General features: G+C 45.9%; 1 protein-coding gene across 3 annotated transcripts; it reads right to left on the bottom strand.

Moving 5' to 3' along the window:
- Window positions 1–1,475: 1,475 nt before the first annotated feature.
- Window positions 1,476–8,952, bottom strand: bmp2b (bone morphogenetic protein 2b). 3 transcript variants are annotated; one of them, XM_035421200.1, is made up of 3 exons: window positions 8,638–8,952; window positions 7,237–7,601; window positions 1,476–2,704 (listed from the first exon to the last, which is right to left on the bottom strand). In XM_035421200.1, exons 2-3 carry the CDS (start codon window positions 7,586–7,588, stop codon window positions 1,839–1,841), a joined length of 1,218 nt encoding a protein of 405 aa, XP_035277091.1. In that variant the 5' UTR covers window positions 7,589–7,601; window positions 8,638–8,952; the 3' UTR covers window positions 1,476–1,838. The 3 variants fall into 3 exon arrangements, with proteins under 3 accessions (XP_035277091.1, XP_035277089.1, XP_035277088.1); XM_035421198.1 differs by having other exon boundaries at window positions 7,237–7,543; window positions 8,638–8,743; XM_035421197.1 differs by having other exon boundaries at window positions 7,237–8,723.
- Between the last annotated feature and the right edge of the window lie 9,556 nt (window positions 8,953–18,508).

Genomic DNA, 18,508 nt, shown 5'->3' with positions numbered 1-18,508 from the left:
TGACTTATCAAGCGCAGTCCTCTACTGTCTGCCAGCTCCCTCTCACAACTTGGGTTTGTGTGTGTGAGTGTGTGTGTGTGTGTGTATGATTTTGTCTGCGGGTGTCTGTCTGTGTGTCAGCATTTTTAGGCATTTGGCCTGATAAAAAATGGAATGTATAGCTACACTTCAAACTGGAGCTACAGTGCTCGACAAGTCACTGCAGACAGAGACACTCAACAGTGCATGTATTCTTTTCGCCGCTAAAGACATCTAGTCATCCAGTTAGGCCCCTGTGTTCTGCGACTTCACAGTCTTCAAAGGCTGAGGTTGTGTTACACAGGCAGCGGGAGAACACGTCACTTTCTGTATCCCAAATAACCCGGAGAAAACGACTCAAATATTTATGAGCAGTGCCAAACGGTCCTTCTGTCCGAGTCTACGGCCTCCTCGTTCTCCCACTGTCTGGAGAAAGTGTAGGACTCTTGTCATATGTGAAGGCCACGCCGTTACAATGGCCTGTGTGTCTGTTCAGTGCACACAAACTGAGCGGTAAAGGTGTGTGTGATGTGGTAAAAAGTGTAAGAATGGTCCATGAGTCAGTGGGGTTACCAGGATTTTCTTTATGGGGTAGCCGGGGGTGGCCGAGGGGGGGGTCACAGACTCAGTAATTGGGGGCCACACAAGTGCTAACAGTTGTATTAGCCAATGACGATTAGCTATTTTAGGTGGAAAAACATAAGTGGCAACTGGCATGGCCAATAAAATTCCAGAAGTGCCCAGTGCCATCCCATTGGACATGACCCTGCCATGACGACAGGTACAAAGAGAATTTTGTCCTGAAGGGACACTTCAGTGCACACCGCTGCAAAGACCAGGATGTTCGCATTTAATGCACCTGTTTGGTTCGTTTTCAATCTAACCACAGCAGGCTCTCTTCCTGTCTTAAACTCTTATACCCCATATAAAATATTTAAGCGACTGTAATTGCTTTTTTTGTGAGGGTATTTCTTTTTTGTGACACATTCATGTTACGTATAAACTGCACAAGGCTGCTTAAAAACTAAAACTGTCTAAAACGTCAATTTAAACGTGTGTAAAATAAGGATAAAGTGCACTGTGGTCACCGTGAACACAGCCTCCTTGTGGATACCTAATCTGATTTGCTTCATTTACTTGTTTGCAAGACCTGTATTGTTGGACCACTGTAAGTATATAATCCCCCCAGCCACCCAAATGAATGGAAAACCATGAGCTGAATATTTGCTCTGAAATAAGTACATTTCCTCATGTTTAATTATGCTTGGCACGGGAACTGGTGCAGACAGGACTGTCATTTCCTAAATGATGGGTGTACATTTGAAAATGAAGATACCTTATGTTTGTGTCTTTCCTCTTCGATTTTTTTTATCAAAAACAAACCAATTAATGTTCTCAGATCTACCACTGAAAGAAAACAATTTTAAGGAACATTAAAATCAATTACATTTCTACCATTCTGGTCAAAAGAGTTCAGAGTCTATATTTCCGTACGATTACACATAAATACAACATAACTTATTTACAAAAACAAAGTGGTTATAATAGAAATAAATACAAAATAAAAATCTGAGCATTATACTTCATGTGTGGTATTGCACCCATTTAAAAAAATTTACATCAGAAATACATTTTGAATCCAAAAAAAGGATTAATTCCTCTAAATAGAATATTTATTTTCCTGACACTTAAGTAGACATAAATATATCCATATATAACTTTTTTCGGTCGAAATAACTGTTTAGATTGCATGTCTTTGATATAAATAAAAATCTTCATTGTGAGAGAGGGAGAGGGGAGGAGAGAAAAGGGGGCGGAGTTCACCGGCAGCCACACCCCTCCACCACCATGTCCTGGTAGTTTTTGAGGATGACCTTCTCGTACTCGTCCAGGTAAAGCAGGCAGATGGGGCTGAGCTGGGTGGGCACGCAGCAGGCCCGGGGGATGTTGGTGTTGACCGAGTTGACCAGGTTCTGCACGATGGCGTGGTTGGTGGAGTTGAGGTGGTCGGCCAGCGGGAAGGGGCACTCGCCATGGCAGTAGAAGGCCTGGTAGCCGGGCGGCGCCACGATCCACTCGTTCCAGCCCACGTCGCTGAAGTCCACGTACAGCGGGTGCCGGCGGCAGTTGGCCCGCTGCTTCTTCCGCGGTTTGGCGCGCGCCTGCCGCTTCTCGCGACGCCGCAGGGCATGGCCCTTGCCGTCGTGCCCGAAAGTCACCAGCAGGGGGCGCGCCTGCGGCCAGGTGTCCTCGTCCCCGTGCAGGGACCTGCTGACCCTCACGTGCCTCCGCCCCTGCCCCTCCCCTTCCGCCCCCCCGCCCAGGTGCTCCACCTCCACCGCCAGGCCGTGATTGGCCCCGCCGTCGGCGGTCCATCGGGCCAGCGCCGGGCTGACGTCGAAGCTCTCCCACTCGCTCTGTCCCTCCCGCACCAGCCGCGTGTCCAGGAGCCGCGCCATTGGCTCCTCGTTCCGGGAAGGGGCGGGCCTAAAGATCTCGTAGATGTTGATGCGGTGCAGGCCGGCGCTGCTGTTGGCGGCGGCGGCGGCGGAATCCGACGTCGCCCCGTCCCGGAAGATCCGGAGCTCGGCGGAGGTGACGAGCTCCTCCCCAGGGATGGAGGTGATGTTGAAGAGGAAGCGCTGTGTGGTCTTCCCCTCCAGGCTGCTCAGCACCTCCATAGACTCTATGGCGCGGAACACAAGAAACAAGTTAGCGTCGGTCAGCATCTCCTCCTCAGCCAGCCACAGATATTCGCTAATGTTAGCTAACATTCAGAAACTGTTAGCTAACTTAAATTGTGTAACTAACAGGCTGTTATACCACCATTCAGAAAAACCATCAATGTTTTACACCTTCAGAAGTCTGTTTTGATAAAAACTTGGCCAGGATTAAATTAACATTTGACTTTTCAACATTTGCCAATTCAAGAATCTTTTTTTGACCTAGACAAATGCGATTTTGGTGACTGTGCTGACACCACTATAATTACATTTAACTGAAGGCCAGTTTAATCAAGACCACTTTCTTGCACCGCCTTCTCATGGGCCGATTGTAAAATAGCCACACATAACAGTTTATTATGGGTAACAGTGCAGTATAGCATTGGGGCAGCTTTCAGTGGCAGACCAATGGCAGACTGATGACATCACAGGCTGATGACATCCCATGAGTTCTGTCACCATAACTCCAGTTGCTAATGTGTCATTAATGTTCCTAAGTTTGATTTATTGATTGACAGATCAAGGCTAAGAGATAATGTGCTCTGTGTCAGGTTGGTGGCAGTTACTGACAGAGCACTAACACTGTTACTGTCACTGCAGATGTACTGTGCATCGCAAAACGAATTCCAGAGTGCAGACACACTTCAGGCTGTGTAAATCACACTGAGGAAAGCTTTATGGCATTACAGCTGGGTGTGCACCAGAACACGCGTGTGTTTCACAACACGCATGTGTTTCAGAGGGAGTGCCCCTCCCCCTCCCTGTCTGGGGAGCGTTTCCAGCATGGAGTCTGGGTCGGTGGCTGTGATTGGATGAATGATTTACAGTAGCTTGTTGGTCAAAAATTCCTATTAGCTGTTCTCTTCCATCACTGTATGTACTGGACAGATTTCATCTTTTAGTAGCAAGTATTGCCTGCAAAAATTTATATGGGGGATCTTGAAATATGCTGATGTGAATAAGTACACATTGGCTCCTTGTGTGCCTCTGTTTTCTTATTTCATTGTGAAATTTTCTTAACTGAAATACCATTTGAGGTCTGACTGCGTCATTCTGTAATTTTTAGATTTTTGCATATCACACCATAACCCAAGCCTGGGTGCAGCAGGCTCATACTGAAATAGAGTGCTTAAAGATCTCCATTCTATACATGCGGAGGTGTATGAATTAACAAGCGTGTTCTTAATCACAGACATTAGGAACATGGACGGGGAGTCCTGTGATTTTGCTCCTTGTCGTGCCATTCGCCAAAGAGCACTTTGGCTAAAATGAAATAAAAGGATTTGGGAAATTCCGTTTTCTGAGCCACCAATTCTCTCCTGCACAAGGCACCTTTCTCTTTCCCTCCCTGCTTGCTCCCCCTCTCTCTCACTCCATCTCTCTCTCTTTCCGCCTTCCTCACCCCACCCCCCCCCCCCCCCATAAGAAATCCGTCTTACTGCAGAGTTGCGCTTAGAACATGTTCAAGCTTGCCCCAGCCTCGTAAACGGCAGATATGGAAAAATCGCCATCCTAAATTTCTGTTTGCAGTGATGGCAGGCTAACGGTCGGCTAACGGCTGTAGCTGTGCTGTATCCAGCCACACACTGCAGTAATTTACTGGCTAACCGTTCAGGTTTTAGTGTTTTCACAGGAAAGCACACAGTGTGCTGTTGCTATCTTTGTCAGACATCATGCATGGCAATATTCTCCTGCAGCTTAAAGAAACACACAAAAGAATTTGCTGCTGATTACTGCTGAGGCAAAGTGTAAGTAAATCTATCCAATCGCCTAAGCAGAGCATGTTCTAAGAGATATATACACGGGAGCCATATAAAAGAATAATTTATAGAAAGACTTTCCCACACCATTAGCATTTAATTCCCTCTGTTTATTTTGAGTGCATTTATAGGGCAAACAAACATTTAACTTACTATTCAGGCCAATCCTTTAGAGTAGACATTAAATGTAACTATAAACACAAAAAACCTTTAATTTGCTATTTTTAATGAGAAATAGTTCATGTGACAGGTAACCACTGACAGCAGCTGTGATTGTTTTCAAAAGCACATGATTACATAACTGGACAGTGCTAAAGTTTTAGACCGTTTTTGATTAAAACTATCGAATGCACTTGTCTGGTACAGAGGTATTTAAGTGCGGTGCAATGTTATATGGAAACTGGCAATGCAAATGACACAGCAACAATCAAAAAGGAGAAAGTGCTGGAAAGAGAGTTGACGCTCTTATGCGGCAATGTGCCAATACTGCCACTGGGTGTCACTAAAGTTCACTACTTTACTGCTATTCGGAAATTTTCTATCACTCGTCCTCAAAGACAAATAATGACATCAGTGGTAACCATGTTCCTAGAGATCTACCCTCATGTAAGTTTTCACTGAATCCCTAACAAAGCACCCCTCATTTAACAGCTAGAGATCTTTGTTGAGCTGGTAATTAGTAGAGTCAGGCGTGCCAAACTAGGGTCGAAATGAAAACCTACCTGATGGTAGATCTCCAGGAACAAGATTGGCTATCAATGAATTACATCGTTCCTTTCTTTATTTGCGTCCACATCCAGGTTCTTTGCGTATGTGTTGCCCAGGTAAATAATAAATAACAGACCTGTGTTAATTGGGCAGTTTACATGAGAGTTACCTGTAACAGTTGCGCTGGTCGGCCCATTTTGCTACAGCGTCATCTGAATGGAACGCAAGTTTTTTTTTTTTATCACGTTCGCTGTCCTCGTAAAACCCTGACTCCGCTGGACCGCCGCGTGTCCACAAGGTTATGGTGAAATCTCCAAATACGGAGTTACCTCCAGCGAGCCATCAAGGCCCAAATAGCGTAATGATACTTTATGGGAGAGCCCGAGTATGCGCAGTTAACACACAGTGCCACTTAAGTGACACAGTCACACTCGGTTCCGGTTGCGTCAGCAGGAATGTTCAGACAGGTACATCACGCCACTTTGGGGGGTTTTGGCCATTAGTCTGTCTAGCGAACGAACCGTATCATGGATGAGACATTCACTGGTTAGTTGTACTCGGTCATTGAGGGGAAATTTTCCACGGAAGTCTTTGGCTTGGTGGAGGAGGGGGGGGGGGGGGCGGTCACGCTTTTGTACGGAATATATTCAGGTTGTACAGAATATCACAAATCCGCCATTAATATATTTATACACAAACCAAGAATAACCATCCTGCCCCTGTTGCTTCTGTATAGCGAATCGTCCCTCTTGTTTTAATTTTAAACTGAACTTTTTGAAAATTTTCTTGAATAAGTTACTAGAAGTGTCCAAACAGGTGTTACGACAAACTTTCCTACTTTTCGAAGCAAAATTTCCTTCAATGATTTATACATTAAAACATTTCATATACCATTCAGAGCACAGTGAATTACCCTGTCTTTTCCCCAAGAGTTCTGTCGCTTAGCCTACAATGCGCTCCTGTTCAGGGATATGTTAAGGTTAAGGGATATGTTGGAAGGAGATACAGAGCAGGAGCGTGCCGCTGGTCAGGGGGGCCCAGCACCGTGCTACCCGGGTGGCGCGTGTGAAGACAGCCGGCGTGCTGCGCGTGCAGGTTCACCATTTCTCACCAAGCGCACGTGCTCGAAAGACAACGCGCATCGCAACCGCGTGATAGGTTTATGTTGAAGTAAATAAGAAGAAAGAGCATTCACAGTAAAAGGTGTCACAACAGTCACTTGGTCTGAGATATTGTCTACGCAAATGTTGTTCACTACATGGCAAACTTCGTAAAGCTGACCTGCCTGCGCAATCTATCACCAGTTCTTTAAAAGTTATGTTCATTGATTTGAGTTGAGGTCTTATAGTTTTCATATTAATGGAAATCTGCTGATGTTGCTGAATGTGTAATGACCGAAAATATTGTTTGTGAAGTGTTCAATGTATTATAATTTCTGTGATATTATTAGGACATTTTTATAAATTAAAAGGACGCGCAATTGTTTTTTTTATCTTCTTCAGCAAATCCCAGCAGAGATTTGTGGTCGCGCTCGTGCTCTGGCTCTGACCGCGCGGCCAGGGTTCTGAAAAGCTTTCTTGAGGTTGCCTGGATATTAGTACATACAATGTTCCTCGATTTATATTCCCTACAGCCTACATTCCACATGCCCGTTGTTCTGTGGAGAAAAAGGCCTTCACATACCACATTATAAATCTCAATTACTTGGCTAATGATGATCTGACTTCGTATTTCAGCTTTAATTTCATTATAAAGCATTTGCCACATAACACTCATATTTGGTCTTTAATGATGAATAGACAAGTTGCGTAAAATCAACAAGTAACGGAACCCTAATCGTTCATGCGTGAAATGTAGATCATTTATTTAAGTTCAGGGTTAAGTAAATATACACGTCAGATCTTTTGAGGGAAATGATCGGAAATGATCGGTTTTTTCGACAGTCTGCCAGTCATCATGCAGCGTAATTGGACTTGAAGACACTTGAAATGTGGGACCTGTCGGGAGGACTTGTCGGGAGGACTTACCTTCGTGGTGAAAACTCCTAATTGTGTTGGCTCTGCTCGCGGCGAAATCTGAACGCTTCGCCGCGGAGTTCCCGCCGAGGCTCTGGTCCGCATTCCCCGCGTGCCAATGGTAAAGGTCCAGCATGTATTGTGGTATCACCGCGAGTTTGCTCGGGGTCGGCCTCCGCTTCAGTCCGAACATATTGAGGAGACGAAGTTCAAACTCGCCGAGGAAGCGGTCCGACTGCTCTGGGCTCTGTCCGGCCATCTCGCCGTACTTCCGTCGGCCCGCCTCGGGAATCAGTCCGGTCGAACGCCCGAACAGCACCTGACAGATCAGCAGTACCATGAGAACACGGATCCCGGCGACCATGATCAATCTGTTTCTGAAGAGAGCAGAAACTAGGTGTCAGTACTCAGGTGTCGCTATTCCATGCGAAACTACTGCCATGAGAGGTCTGGTTCGTTCACTCTGAGATGTAGCCACGAGGACTGTATTCTTCTATAGGAAGAGTTTAATGCAGGGGGATTAAAAGGATGATTGGGCACTTTGAAGTTAAGAACAAAAACTCCTGGAAATAAAACACCGCCGGCTGAAAAAACAGCAACGCCAAACTGATTGGAACATTACAAAGCGACAGGAGATAACGCACCTAATAAAATAATACCCCAGAATTAGACGCGAATGTCATCAATTAAAAAATATATATCGGGAATTAAAACCAAAGAACTTTGTCTTTAAAAAAGTGGGTAGATGTCACAAAATTGAATAATTACGAGGAGATGCTGGAATGGTAGACAGACACCTATGAGACCTTATGACTTTAAAAACACGGGAACTGTGAAAGATGAAGAAAAAAAAAGACAATGGACAGGGCCCCATACACGTGTGTGGGTCCAGAGGCCGTGACGTTAGGGTGTTGTGTCTGAAATAAGATTAGATCATAGAGTTACGGAGAGGCAGTCTCGCAGGTGTTAAATCTAAAGCGCTTCCGCGGCCGGCTGAAATCAAAGGCACACAAAAGCATCGACAGCTACCTTAAAGAACCACTTTGAAACTCTTTCAAACGGGTCCATTGGGACGCATGCGACACGCGCACAACGATTAGACGTTATCTTTCTTACGTCCAAAAAAAATGCACTAATTTGGACGGTCATCCAAACGCGCCAAGTCAAGACGTTTAGGAAGTGCTCGGTAGCCTACATGCGTCTTCCTTAAATCTCCCCCGAGCCACCTCCTCTAGTCGAAAAGCCGTTTTCTTTACAAATAAAAATGTTCATCATAAAGTCTAAATTAAAAATTAAACTCGCCTTTTAAATCACGAGGCAGAAAGTAGATGGTTTGGCGTTTCGCGTATCTCCATTGCGGATCCGAGGTGTTGCGCACCAGTAAACACGGTGGTAATTAAACCTACAGTTTACCTAAGAGGAAGAGGTCTGCCCGCTCGCTGTTCCTGCTTTGTAGTCCGAAACGTTTCCACATCAGTTCGCCTCGTTCCACACAGAAATCCTGCGGCGCACAGAGAACGTCCACCGCACGGCCCGCCTCTGCCTCCGCATATTCTCCGCAGCTGTGGAGCCCGTGGAACCAAGTAGGAACGAAGTTTTGTTGATGCGAAAATATCACTTGAGATAGCCCGTGGAAAAAAAGCGCTGGCAGGCAGCACGGATCTTGGTTTTCTGTGCCTGCGCTGGACGTTTGGAAAAACCCAGAGGTAAAGGCGAGTTTTGGGCGAGTTTCACAGCGGTATACACTGCCATTCGCTTGATTCCATAACTGCCAGGAGTTTTAAAGTGTCTGTCCTGAACACCGCACGACGATTCCGTACTTTTGATTGCAGCCTTCTCTTTCCCCCAGACGAGTACTTTTGTTGCCGGGTGATGTCACTGACGCAGAACTGTCAGTCATAAGCAGCGGCAAAAGCACCTCCTGCCCTAATCAACCTCCTTCCACTGACGGCCACTGCCTGCGCGTTCTTAACATATTTTAAAACTCATTTAATTCTACTGCTGCCAACGCAAAGGTGTGTCTGTGTGTGTGTGTTAATACGTAAACCGGAACATGCATGAATACAATAGAGCCTACTCGCAACTTTGGGGCAAAGTTTCCGATTCATAATCTGCTGCCCTAGCCTATATTTATGTGCATGCTGAAAGAAATGAAGTATTGTTAAAAATAAATCCCTATTTTTTTTTACATGTGACATACCAGGTACTTTATTATTATTTTAAAATTCCAGTATGTACAGTTCATCTATGTACAGGTCAGCCAAATGCTGATTAATTATTCCGAGTCATTCCACAATAAAGTAGAAATGCTGTAGTTTTTAATTTGATTGCATCAGCGTGAAAGGGAAAGGGTTGCAGCGTGCATACCTTAACCGTGATACAATGCGGGGATTAAGCGCAGGGAGGGAAAGCGCGTTTGATTACAATACTGCCAGAGATCTAATCGGATATTGGGCAGAGTTAGAGCGGTTGCAGAGCGCCAACGTGTGGAGAGAAGGGGGAACGCAAGGAGACTGCACAAAGGCTCATTGTACGCGGAGGAACAGTGCGCTTATTTGCGCCGTTGACATAAATCCGATTATCACTTACACTGCTACAAACTGGGAGAGTTTCCTCTATTTTTATGTGCGACGTTAGAGAGGTAACTGCTGTTTGGAGACTGCAGTTTGGTTTGATTTATAATACCGACAATGAAATTAGGCTGCTACTTTCGCACAGCTGTAATGAACTCAGCGCACTATGTAAAACATAATAATGCAGTTTTGAAAAGCAGCCGTGAGAAAATGATTGACTCCAAAGCATATAAATACCATTAGGCGTCCAATTTTGCCCTCGCCAAAACGCATTTGCAGTCTCCAAACGCAAAGTCCACAGTTCTGCTCACATTTCTCTTGCAGATTGTGGTGTGAGATGTTAATATATTTTGTTGAAAAGCACTTCACTCATTTATTTTTATTGAGGCTCTTTCAAAACCTAATATTAAAATATTGCGCCTGAGGCATCAGATGCTCAGCGTGAAAATAAACAGCCACGTACAACGCTTTGCACAAATGAATTGCAATTTACAAAAGTTAAATCTATCTTTGTATTGTATTCACGGGCCTGTTATAATGTGGTTTTCCCATGCACCCGTGATATGTAGCTGATAAACTCCTGAATATGTACAGCAACAGATAATATGATTTACAGTGTAAAATAGGCAATAACTGGTTGATATGGTGTAGCAATGTCTCACTAAATCATAGCAGAGAGGAAACAGTGTGTGACCTTTGACCTACACGTGCTAGTATGCTCTTGGTGAGTATATCACTACCATAGATGACAGCTATATTGTTAGCATTCATGTGTGTAAACCAGATGTTGAACTGCATGCTAAACGACTGCGCATCCTTCCAGAGAAACAGCAAATGCACAGCTGAGCTGGAGAATTCCACCTGAGCAGTGCCCAGGTAAGTGCTGCAATTCACCTGAGCAGTACCCAGGTAAGTGTCGAGCTTCACCTGAGCAGTACCCAGGTAAGTGCTGCACTTCACAGGAGCAGTGCCCAGGCGTCACACTTCACCTGAGCAGTACCCAGACTATACACAATAGAAATGGACTAAATTGAAATGAGTTTTTGGATCTCCCAAAACAGTGCCCCCCCCCCCCCCCCCCCCAACACACACACACATCCGTAAAAAAAAGAAAATCCTTACTGTTTACATTACAGCATATGCCAGCAATGTGCTGTGGGTAATTATTTCTGTTCTGCCTGCCCACACCCCCATCAGCACACAAGCACTTCTGTGTGGATCAGAGGGTGAATAACCCGACTACATCCGCCACCTATTAGGGTCAGAGCAAAACCTGCGCTCTGCTAATGAGAAGATTATCAGACAGAGAGCTGTGGCACTGCTGATAACCTCTGTGAGGTACACTTACACCACAGTGTATGGACATGGCAGGAGTTACAACTGTCCCATTCAATGGGAGTAAAAAGTGATAAGAGGTCATTTTAATTTCATTTTGGGTCTCTGGTTAAGAGGAGAGTTCCATGGTGGATGATGGGTGATATCTTTTTGATACTTTGTTGAGGATTATGACTCTATGACATGGGGGGGTTGTGCTCAATTCTGGCAGAGAGTTTATGGTACTGTATATAAATATGGCCTAAAAGATTAATCACATTATGTTATTTCTAAAGGCAGTTGTCTATGACCATGAAATGCACTTTTTGTATGTCGCTTTGGATAAAAGCGTCTGTCAAATAAATGTAATGTAATGTAATGTAAAGGACTGTTAAAAGTTACTTTAAAAATTGTGCTCTTTAAAAATGCAACATTGAGTATAATTTACAGGGAGGGGTATAGTTTAAAGGGGATAATCACCCATCTCTGCTGGAGCTGAGCTAACTGCTAACTGACCCACGTTTACAGATGACTGATCACAGGGTGTTAATTGGTGGATTAAGGCATCATTCTCTGAGATTATCTCTAATCGACAGCGAATGGATTATGCAGATTACAGAGGGTTCTCGTCTTTCTCTCAACGAGGATGTGAGGAGGATTGTGAACGGCCATTTTCTCATCTTCAAGGCCCCGAGGGGATCCCCCACGGGCCACTTAAGGACCCGCCAACGTACCTGGGAACGTACCTGCAGACGGGGGTTCACCTGCGGAGTTATTCCTAAACGCCCCTCTCAGGCTTCGGCACGTTAACGCAGGCCGTTCACCTAAACGCAGGCCGTTCACCTAAACGCAGACCACTCACCTAAACGCAGACCGTTCACCTAAACGCAAACCGTTCACCTAAACGCAGACCGTTCACCTGAACGCAGACCGTTCACCTAAACGCCGCCATTTCACAGACTTGAAAGAAAAGGGGGATTCAGGAGACAATGCGAGCGGGGACAATCAGGACCAGCTCCGGCTCGAACCCGGCCCACTGTTTCTCCCCCTTAACTTCGTCCGACTTCGTTCTGACCGCGTTTGCAAAAGGGGTGGGGGGGGGGGGGAAGTGAAATGCTTGTGTTTATTTATAAGTAAAAGTTAAGGACACATGCTGAATGTGAATCCAGGAATACCACAGGAACAGTAACATGAACAGCACTCCGTAGTTCTGTAACTAAATCATTTCAGGGGTAGGGTAGTCACTGTTTCTGAGCCGTGTTCCAATCCTTCTGGAAGGAGTGCAGGTAACGGCACCTTAAATAATCACCTTAGCATTTACCACAGTGTAGCCTTTCATCCCACACCATAAAAACATGTGCATTTCAAAGGCTTTGTCTCACAACGTGTGAACTTTAAGCCATCAGATCACCTCGACACGCCCTTACAAACCCACCCGAAGACAGGCGTTTGAATTCAGCGCTGCTGGGCGTGTGACACACTGTGATCAAAAACAGCCAATGAGGCAGACATCAGCTACTGCAAGGCTTCAGAGATGAAAGATATCTATTCCACCCCCCTCCCCCCCTCTCTATTTTGTGACTAAAGTTAAGCACGGCCTCCCCCCTGATCATTCTTGGGCATCATTTTTATATTCATCAATACTGTATATTGTGATCTGGTGCAATATTTTAGTACATATAGTTTACTGTATGTAAGGGGATGTGTGTTTCTGTGGGAGTCTGACTCTGAGTCTGACTGTGGTCCACAGCCAGTCTCCACAGAGTGGGAGATTATGGGAGGCACTACAGCCTAGATTCAAAGAGATTTTAAAAAACTGCCCTTGACTTTGGCTCACAAATAAATGCATGTGTTACTTTTTTTCTTCACAAATACACAAATTGGTGAGTTAATTTTGTGTGATGGCTGAACTCACCAAACTGTGTTAGTGAAAGAAAAAAAACAGGGTTACACATGGATCCACTCGTATTTCAAAGGTAAGGACAAATATTGTTTGAATCTAGGCCAAAGTGAAGGGCTAATGTTGATTGAATCCAGGCCTCTAAATTCTTGTATGTTCGCCCACATGAAAGCATTCAAATGAAACACCTGATTAAATCAGTTTGGGCCTCGACACTGTGAGCCCACCAGCACTCCGATGCCAACCCCAACACCACACATTCACCCTCCTTTCTCCCTCTTTCATTCTGTTATAGAATTACACAAACACGCAGGCATGGCTTCAATCTAACCCCAGTGTGGTTTGCTCTTAATTCAGAGAGATGAATTTTAGGCAATATGCCGCTTTTTCTTACACGACGTGATGTGCTCGGCAGTTGGATTTTAAAAAAATTAGCCGAAATTGCTGTGTACAAAGTCTGCGAAAACATGACAATGCTCGATTGCATTTGCTGTTTAAAGTGTAGCACAGAGCGCGCTGCGGCTAGATTGAAGCTGTGCTAGATTGAAACATGTGGTGCATTACTGAGGTTAGAGGGTTTAGATCCCAGATGGAGATACGCACTGCTGCCCTACCCCTAATTTGTCGCTGTGAAAAATGCATGTGGGTGAATGTACTCGGCCTTTCGAAAAGTCTAGCTGTATAAATTCACAATGTTAAAAAATAAAGCAGGGCGTGTCACCCACATTAGGGTTTTGGGGCGTGCAACCAGACAATAATAAACAAAACGCAGTTTGCGGAATTAATAAACCCAAACCAGGCAAACAGAAGAGAAACGGGCTCCGTGTTGATCCAACGCCGAAACCGAAATTAACCTGCGGATGGAAATTTGAAAAAGGTCAACTGGAAATTTCAAGTCCCTGGTTTTTTCTCCCACAATTCCCTCTGCTCCTGCCCTGATGGCCACGGAGCGCTGAAGCGCGTTGCCGCGGAGACGGCAGCCGGACGGTTTCTGGCAGGGCTGTGGGGAAGCGGCACGTAGGTTCAGCTCTAAAAGGAAACCCGCGGAAGTCAAATATAGCTGCCAGAACGGCTGCAGTAAATATTTATAGATTCCAAAAATGTGGCGAGCTCCTCCACCCTCTAATTCGGTCAACATGTCCACCTCCAGACTGAGGAGGCTCTCTCCCGGCCCCTCGATGTAGAGATCAGGAGGTGCAAGAGTGCAGAGAAAAATCCCCCCTTCCCAAAAAGAAATCCCCCCTTCCCCAAAAAAAAAATCCCCCCCTACACACTGAACAAAGACAAGAGCTGTGGATTTGCAGTCTTCATTTTTATTTTGTTCTGTTTTTTGGTAAAAAAAAACAAACAAAAATAATAATAAGGGGACCTTCCCCAAACCAAAGACACACATTCTGTTGTCATATGCTACAAGAAGTCCATATCCCACGTCAGACTGAAACAGGATTGGGGTTACATTATCTCCCCAAAATCATAATTTAATCCACTGTGAAGATCCAAAACACAGATACCTCATAAAGACTGCTTTATAGACTTTTCTTACACAGTATATCAGCATAAAGCTTTTATAGGTACAATGGACGTGTGTCTGGTACACAGTCTCTCAAGCTTCACTGTTCTTGGGCTCTGAAAAAAACATTTATTTACACCTTTATATTTCATTTTATATTTTAATTTATAGAATAATTCACACACTCAAATGCACACACACACACACACACTCTCACACTCAAATGCACATGCACACACGTGATAATTAACATTCATCATTCCTTTGTAAGTCCTGTATTTCTTTTTTATCCGCATTGGTTCAGTTTCTAAAATGATCAATGTACATTGGGATGCATTTTATAATTCAATTTGGACTTCACTATCAAATAAGTACTCGCTAACCATTTTTCAGTAGGCGAGGAATGTGTTTATCTAAGACAGCCCTTTATTTCCTGTTGAGTTCCAGGCGCTGGACGCACATTTTCTGGTCTCATTCTTCAGCACGAGCTGTCGTGCTGCTCCTACAGGGTTCGGACGGACTCTAATCCCCTCTGAATCCGAGGCAAACGTTTACAGAATGACTGATCAAAGAAAAGGTTTCACTTGAGGAGAAAGACAGAAGAAGCAAAAGGGCGCACGGCCTCCATTAGAGAGACCAGCCGCACATCAAACTCCATTTTAACAACAAGCAAGCTGCTTTCACGCACATTAGAACTGACAATAGCTCGTCAAAACACGGTGGATTTGGGCTAATTGCTTGATTTACATAGTTTTCTTCTCTCTTTTTAAATGCTTTTTTTTTACAGAATTGACATTTACACATCACTAAGCCACTGCTCTTTCATTGTCTGTTCATAATCTGTGCATTAAAGAAACACATGAACGCCAACATACAGTACATGTAAAAAAGGAAATAGAAACATTTATAACATATAGAAACATGTGCAACACACATTACATACATAAAACACAGATGGTGTGCTCGTGGTAGGCGTGTGTGTGGGTGTGTGCACGCGTGCGCACGTGTGTGTGGCAAGAGTGCGTGTGCTTGTGTGGGTGTGTGTATGTGTGTGTGTGTGTGTGCAGATGTGGCACAGACAGAGAGGAAAGAGAGGGACGCATAAATGGAATATAAAATGATCCCTTCTTTCTGAAATTGGTTTTATATGGCTGCACCCCGTGGTTTGTATATTTGTTTTTTTCAAAGGGAGCCGTTTGATTAAAGTCATTGTTTTATTGATGTGATCTGTACACTTAATTGCCCCAATTATTTTACTTCCCAGGATTAAGAGGATTACACGAAACTGCTGGTGGGCGGAGCTTTCTGTGGAACAGAGGGCATGCTGGGAAGGCAGATGCCACTCAGGGCTATTACAGTTCCTGTCAAAAGAGCAATTGTCCCAAAGAACCTTGTTTAAAAAAATAAACATATGCATCATTTATGCATTACTGCCAATGTAAAAATGGAACCAACACATGCACTGTGACGTTGCAGGACTCGTTCGTGTAAGACGGGCTGCACGACTGGGTTTGCATGAGTGAAGATTATAAATGTCAAACCGCTAAGTTTTAATGTTGCTGTATGAAACAGCACAGCGTCCGCGATTAAACAGCGTGACAAAGACGACCGCGACGAGCGGAAAATCCACTGGCAGCGCGACTCTGATCCCCCCCCCGCCCCCCCGACAGAGATGCTTAATCTCCCCGCTCTCTCAGGAGGAGCACCGCGAGCGTTCACACACACACACACACACAGCGCTCAGCTCTGAGCTCCAGTAAGTGCGCTCTTACCCGGGAACGCAGCGCTGTTATGGTAACCGGGTTAAATAATCGCATTACCTCATGGGCCCACCGAGCGCACACAAACAGTAGCGCACAACCCGCCACCTCTCTCTGAGTGACAGCTCGGCCTTCATCAAAGGCGAGCGACTGAACTTCTCTTCCCCCGACAGGAATAACAGCAGGGGAACAGACGCGGGGGAACAGACGCGCATACAGTAGTCCCGCTCCCCGCCCGCCGAGGGCGAGTCTGTTCTCACGTGCGGAACATCTGGCGGGAGGCAGGCCATTTCCACTTAAGTGTTTTAGTGTTTCCTCCTAATTAATTTCACATGCGTGAAACGGGAGGCCGGCGGGCCCCTCACAAAAGGCCCCTGTGTGCTCGCCGCGGCGCTGCAGCGGTCCGCAGGCCCTCCCCGAAAACACGCGCCCCGAAACACGCGCCTGCTTCGTGGGCCCGGCCCGGCGGAGAAAGGCCCAGCTTCAGGACCCCGAATATCAGGGGGCAGCGCCGTGATGCAACCGGCAGCTGTGATGAACGGCGTAGTTTGGCTACTACCAATACTACTGCAACTACTACTGCCAATACTACTACCAATACTACTGCGAATACTACTACCAATACTACTGCAACTGCTACTACCAATGCTACTGCAACTACTACTGCCAATACTACTACCAATACTACTGCGAATACTACTGCGAATACTACTGCCAATACTACTACCAATACTACTACCAATACTACTACCAATACTACTGCCAATACTACTACCAATACTACTACCAATACTACTGCCAATACTACTACCAATACTACTGCCAATACTACTACCAATACTACTGCCAATACTACTACCAATACTACTACCAATACTACTGCAACTACTACTGCCAATACTACTACCAATACTACTGCCAATACTACTACCAATACTACTGCCAATACTACTACCAATACTACTGCAACTACTACTGCCAATACTACTACCAATACTACTGCCAATACTACTACCAATACTACTACCAATACTACTGCCAATATTACTGCCAATACTACTGCTCATACTACTACCAATACTACTACCAATACTACTGCAACTACTACTATATTGTCTTTTGTGTGTGTGTGTGTGTGAGCGTGTGTAGTGCTTTATGGGATACTCTGCTCTCTTTCCTCAGTGTGAGAGCACCAGGCGGGGTGGACCCCAGCGCATGCTGCTCCTGCTGCTGCTCCTGCTGCTGCTCCTCCTGCTGCTGCTCCTACTGCCACTCCTGCTGCTCCTCCTCTTGCTGCTCCTGCTGCTACTACTCCTGCTCTTCCTCGTGCTGTTGCTCCTGTTCCTGCTCTTGCCCCTGCTCGCTCAGCCTGTCCGCCCCCCCCGATCCCGGGCCCCGCCGCAGATGAAAGACGTTATCAGATGGATCGTGGCGGGAGGATCAGGCGGCTGGCTGAGGGCTTCACGCGAGCAGAGTACCGTCCCGTTCGCCGCTTCGTTGATTTAGGTGTCCCGGACCACCCCCTTGCAAACTGGCCTCTTTTAATTTTTTTTGGCAAACCGCACCCCGGTGTAGGCCTGACAATGCTGGCGGGACGCCGGGGCTTCCCCCCGAAACGCGCTTTCATCTCCCGCCACGGGTCCCAGACCCGTGAACACACCACACCGCGCGCCGACAGGAACACTGATCCCGAGCAGCGATAAGGACAGGTGCTTTCCTCTGTGTAGGGTTTTTATGCTGAGATACTCATCTGCTTTTCTGTCAAGGGAGGGGTGGACTGCAGAGTGACTGCACAGCTCGGCTGGGGGACTGCAGAGCGACTGCGCAGCTCAGCTGGGGGGCTGCAGAGCGACTGCGCAGCTCAACTAGGGGACTGCAGAGTGACTGCGCAGCTCGGCTGGGGGACTGCAGAGTGACTGCACAGCTCGGCTGGGGGACTGCAGAGAAACTGCGCAGTTCAGCTGGGGGACTGCAGAGTGACTGCGCAGCTCAGCTGGGGGACTGCAGAGTGACTGCGCAGCTCGGCTGGGGGACTGCAGAGTGACTGCGCAGCTCAGAGTGTGCATCTCACAGTATTTTCATGGGTAGTCTAATCACAATAGGCTGTCATTCTAATGAAGCGTTTCTCCCAGGTGCATGTTGATGTTGTACACACTAATCTGTTCATTTCTAATGATCCACAGCTGCCTTAATTGCACAGAAGAACAGACATCTAATGTTTAAATGA

The sequence above is a fragment of the Anguilla anguilla genome, chromosome 6 (assembly GCF_013347855.1).
Source record: "Anguilla anguilla isolate fAngAng1 chromosome 6, fAngAng1.pri, whole genome shotgun sequence".
Lineage (NCBI taxonomy): Eukaryota > Metazoa > Chordata > Actinopteri > Anguilliformes > Anguillidae > Anguilla > Anguilla anguilla.
This window is presented reverse-complemented; position numbering and strand designations above follow the sequence as displayed.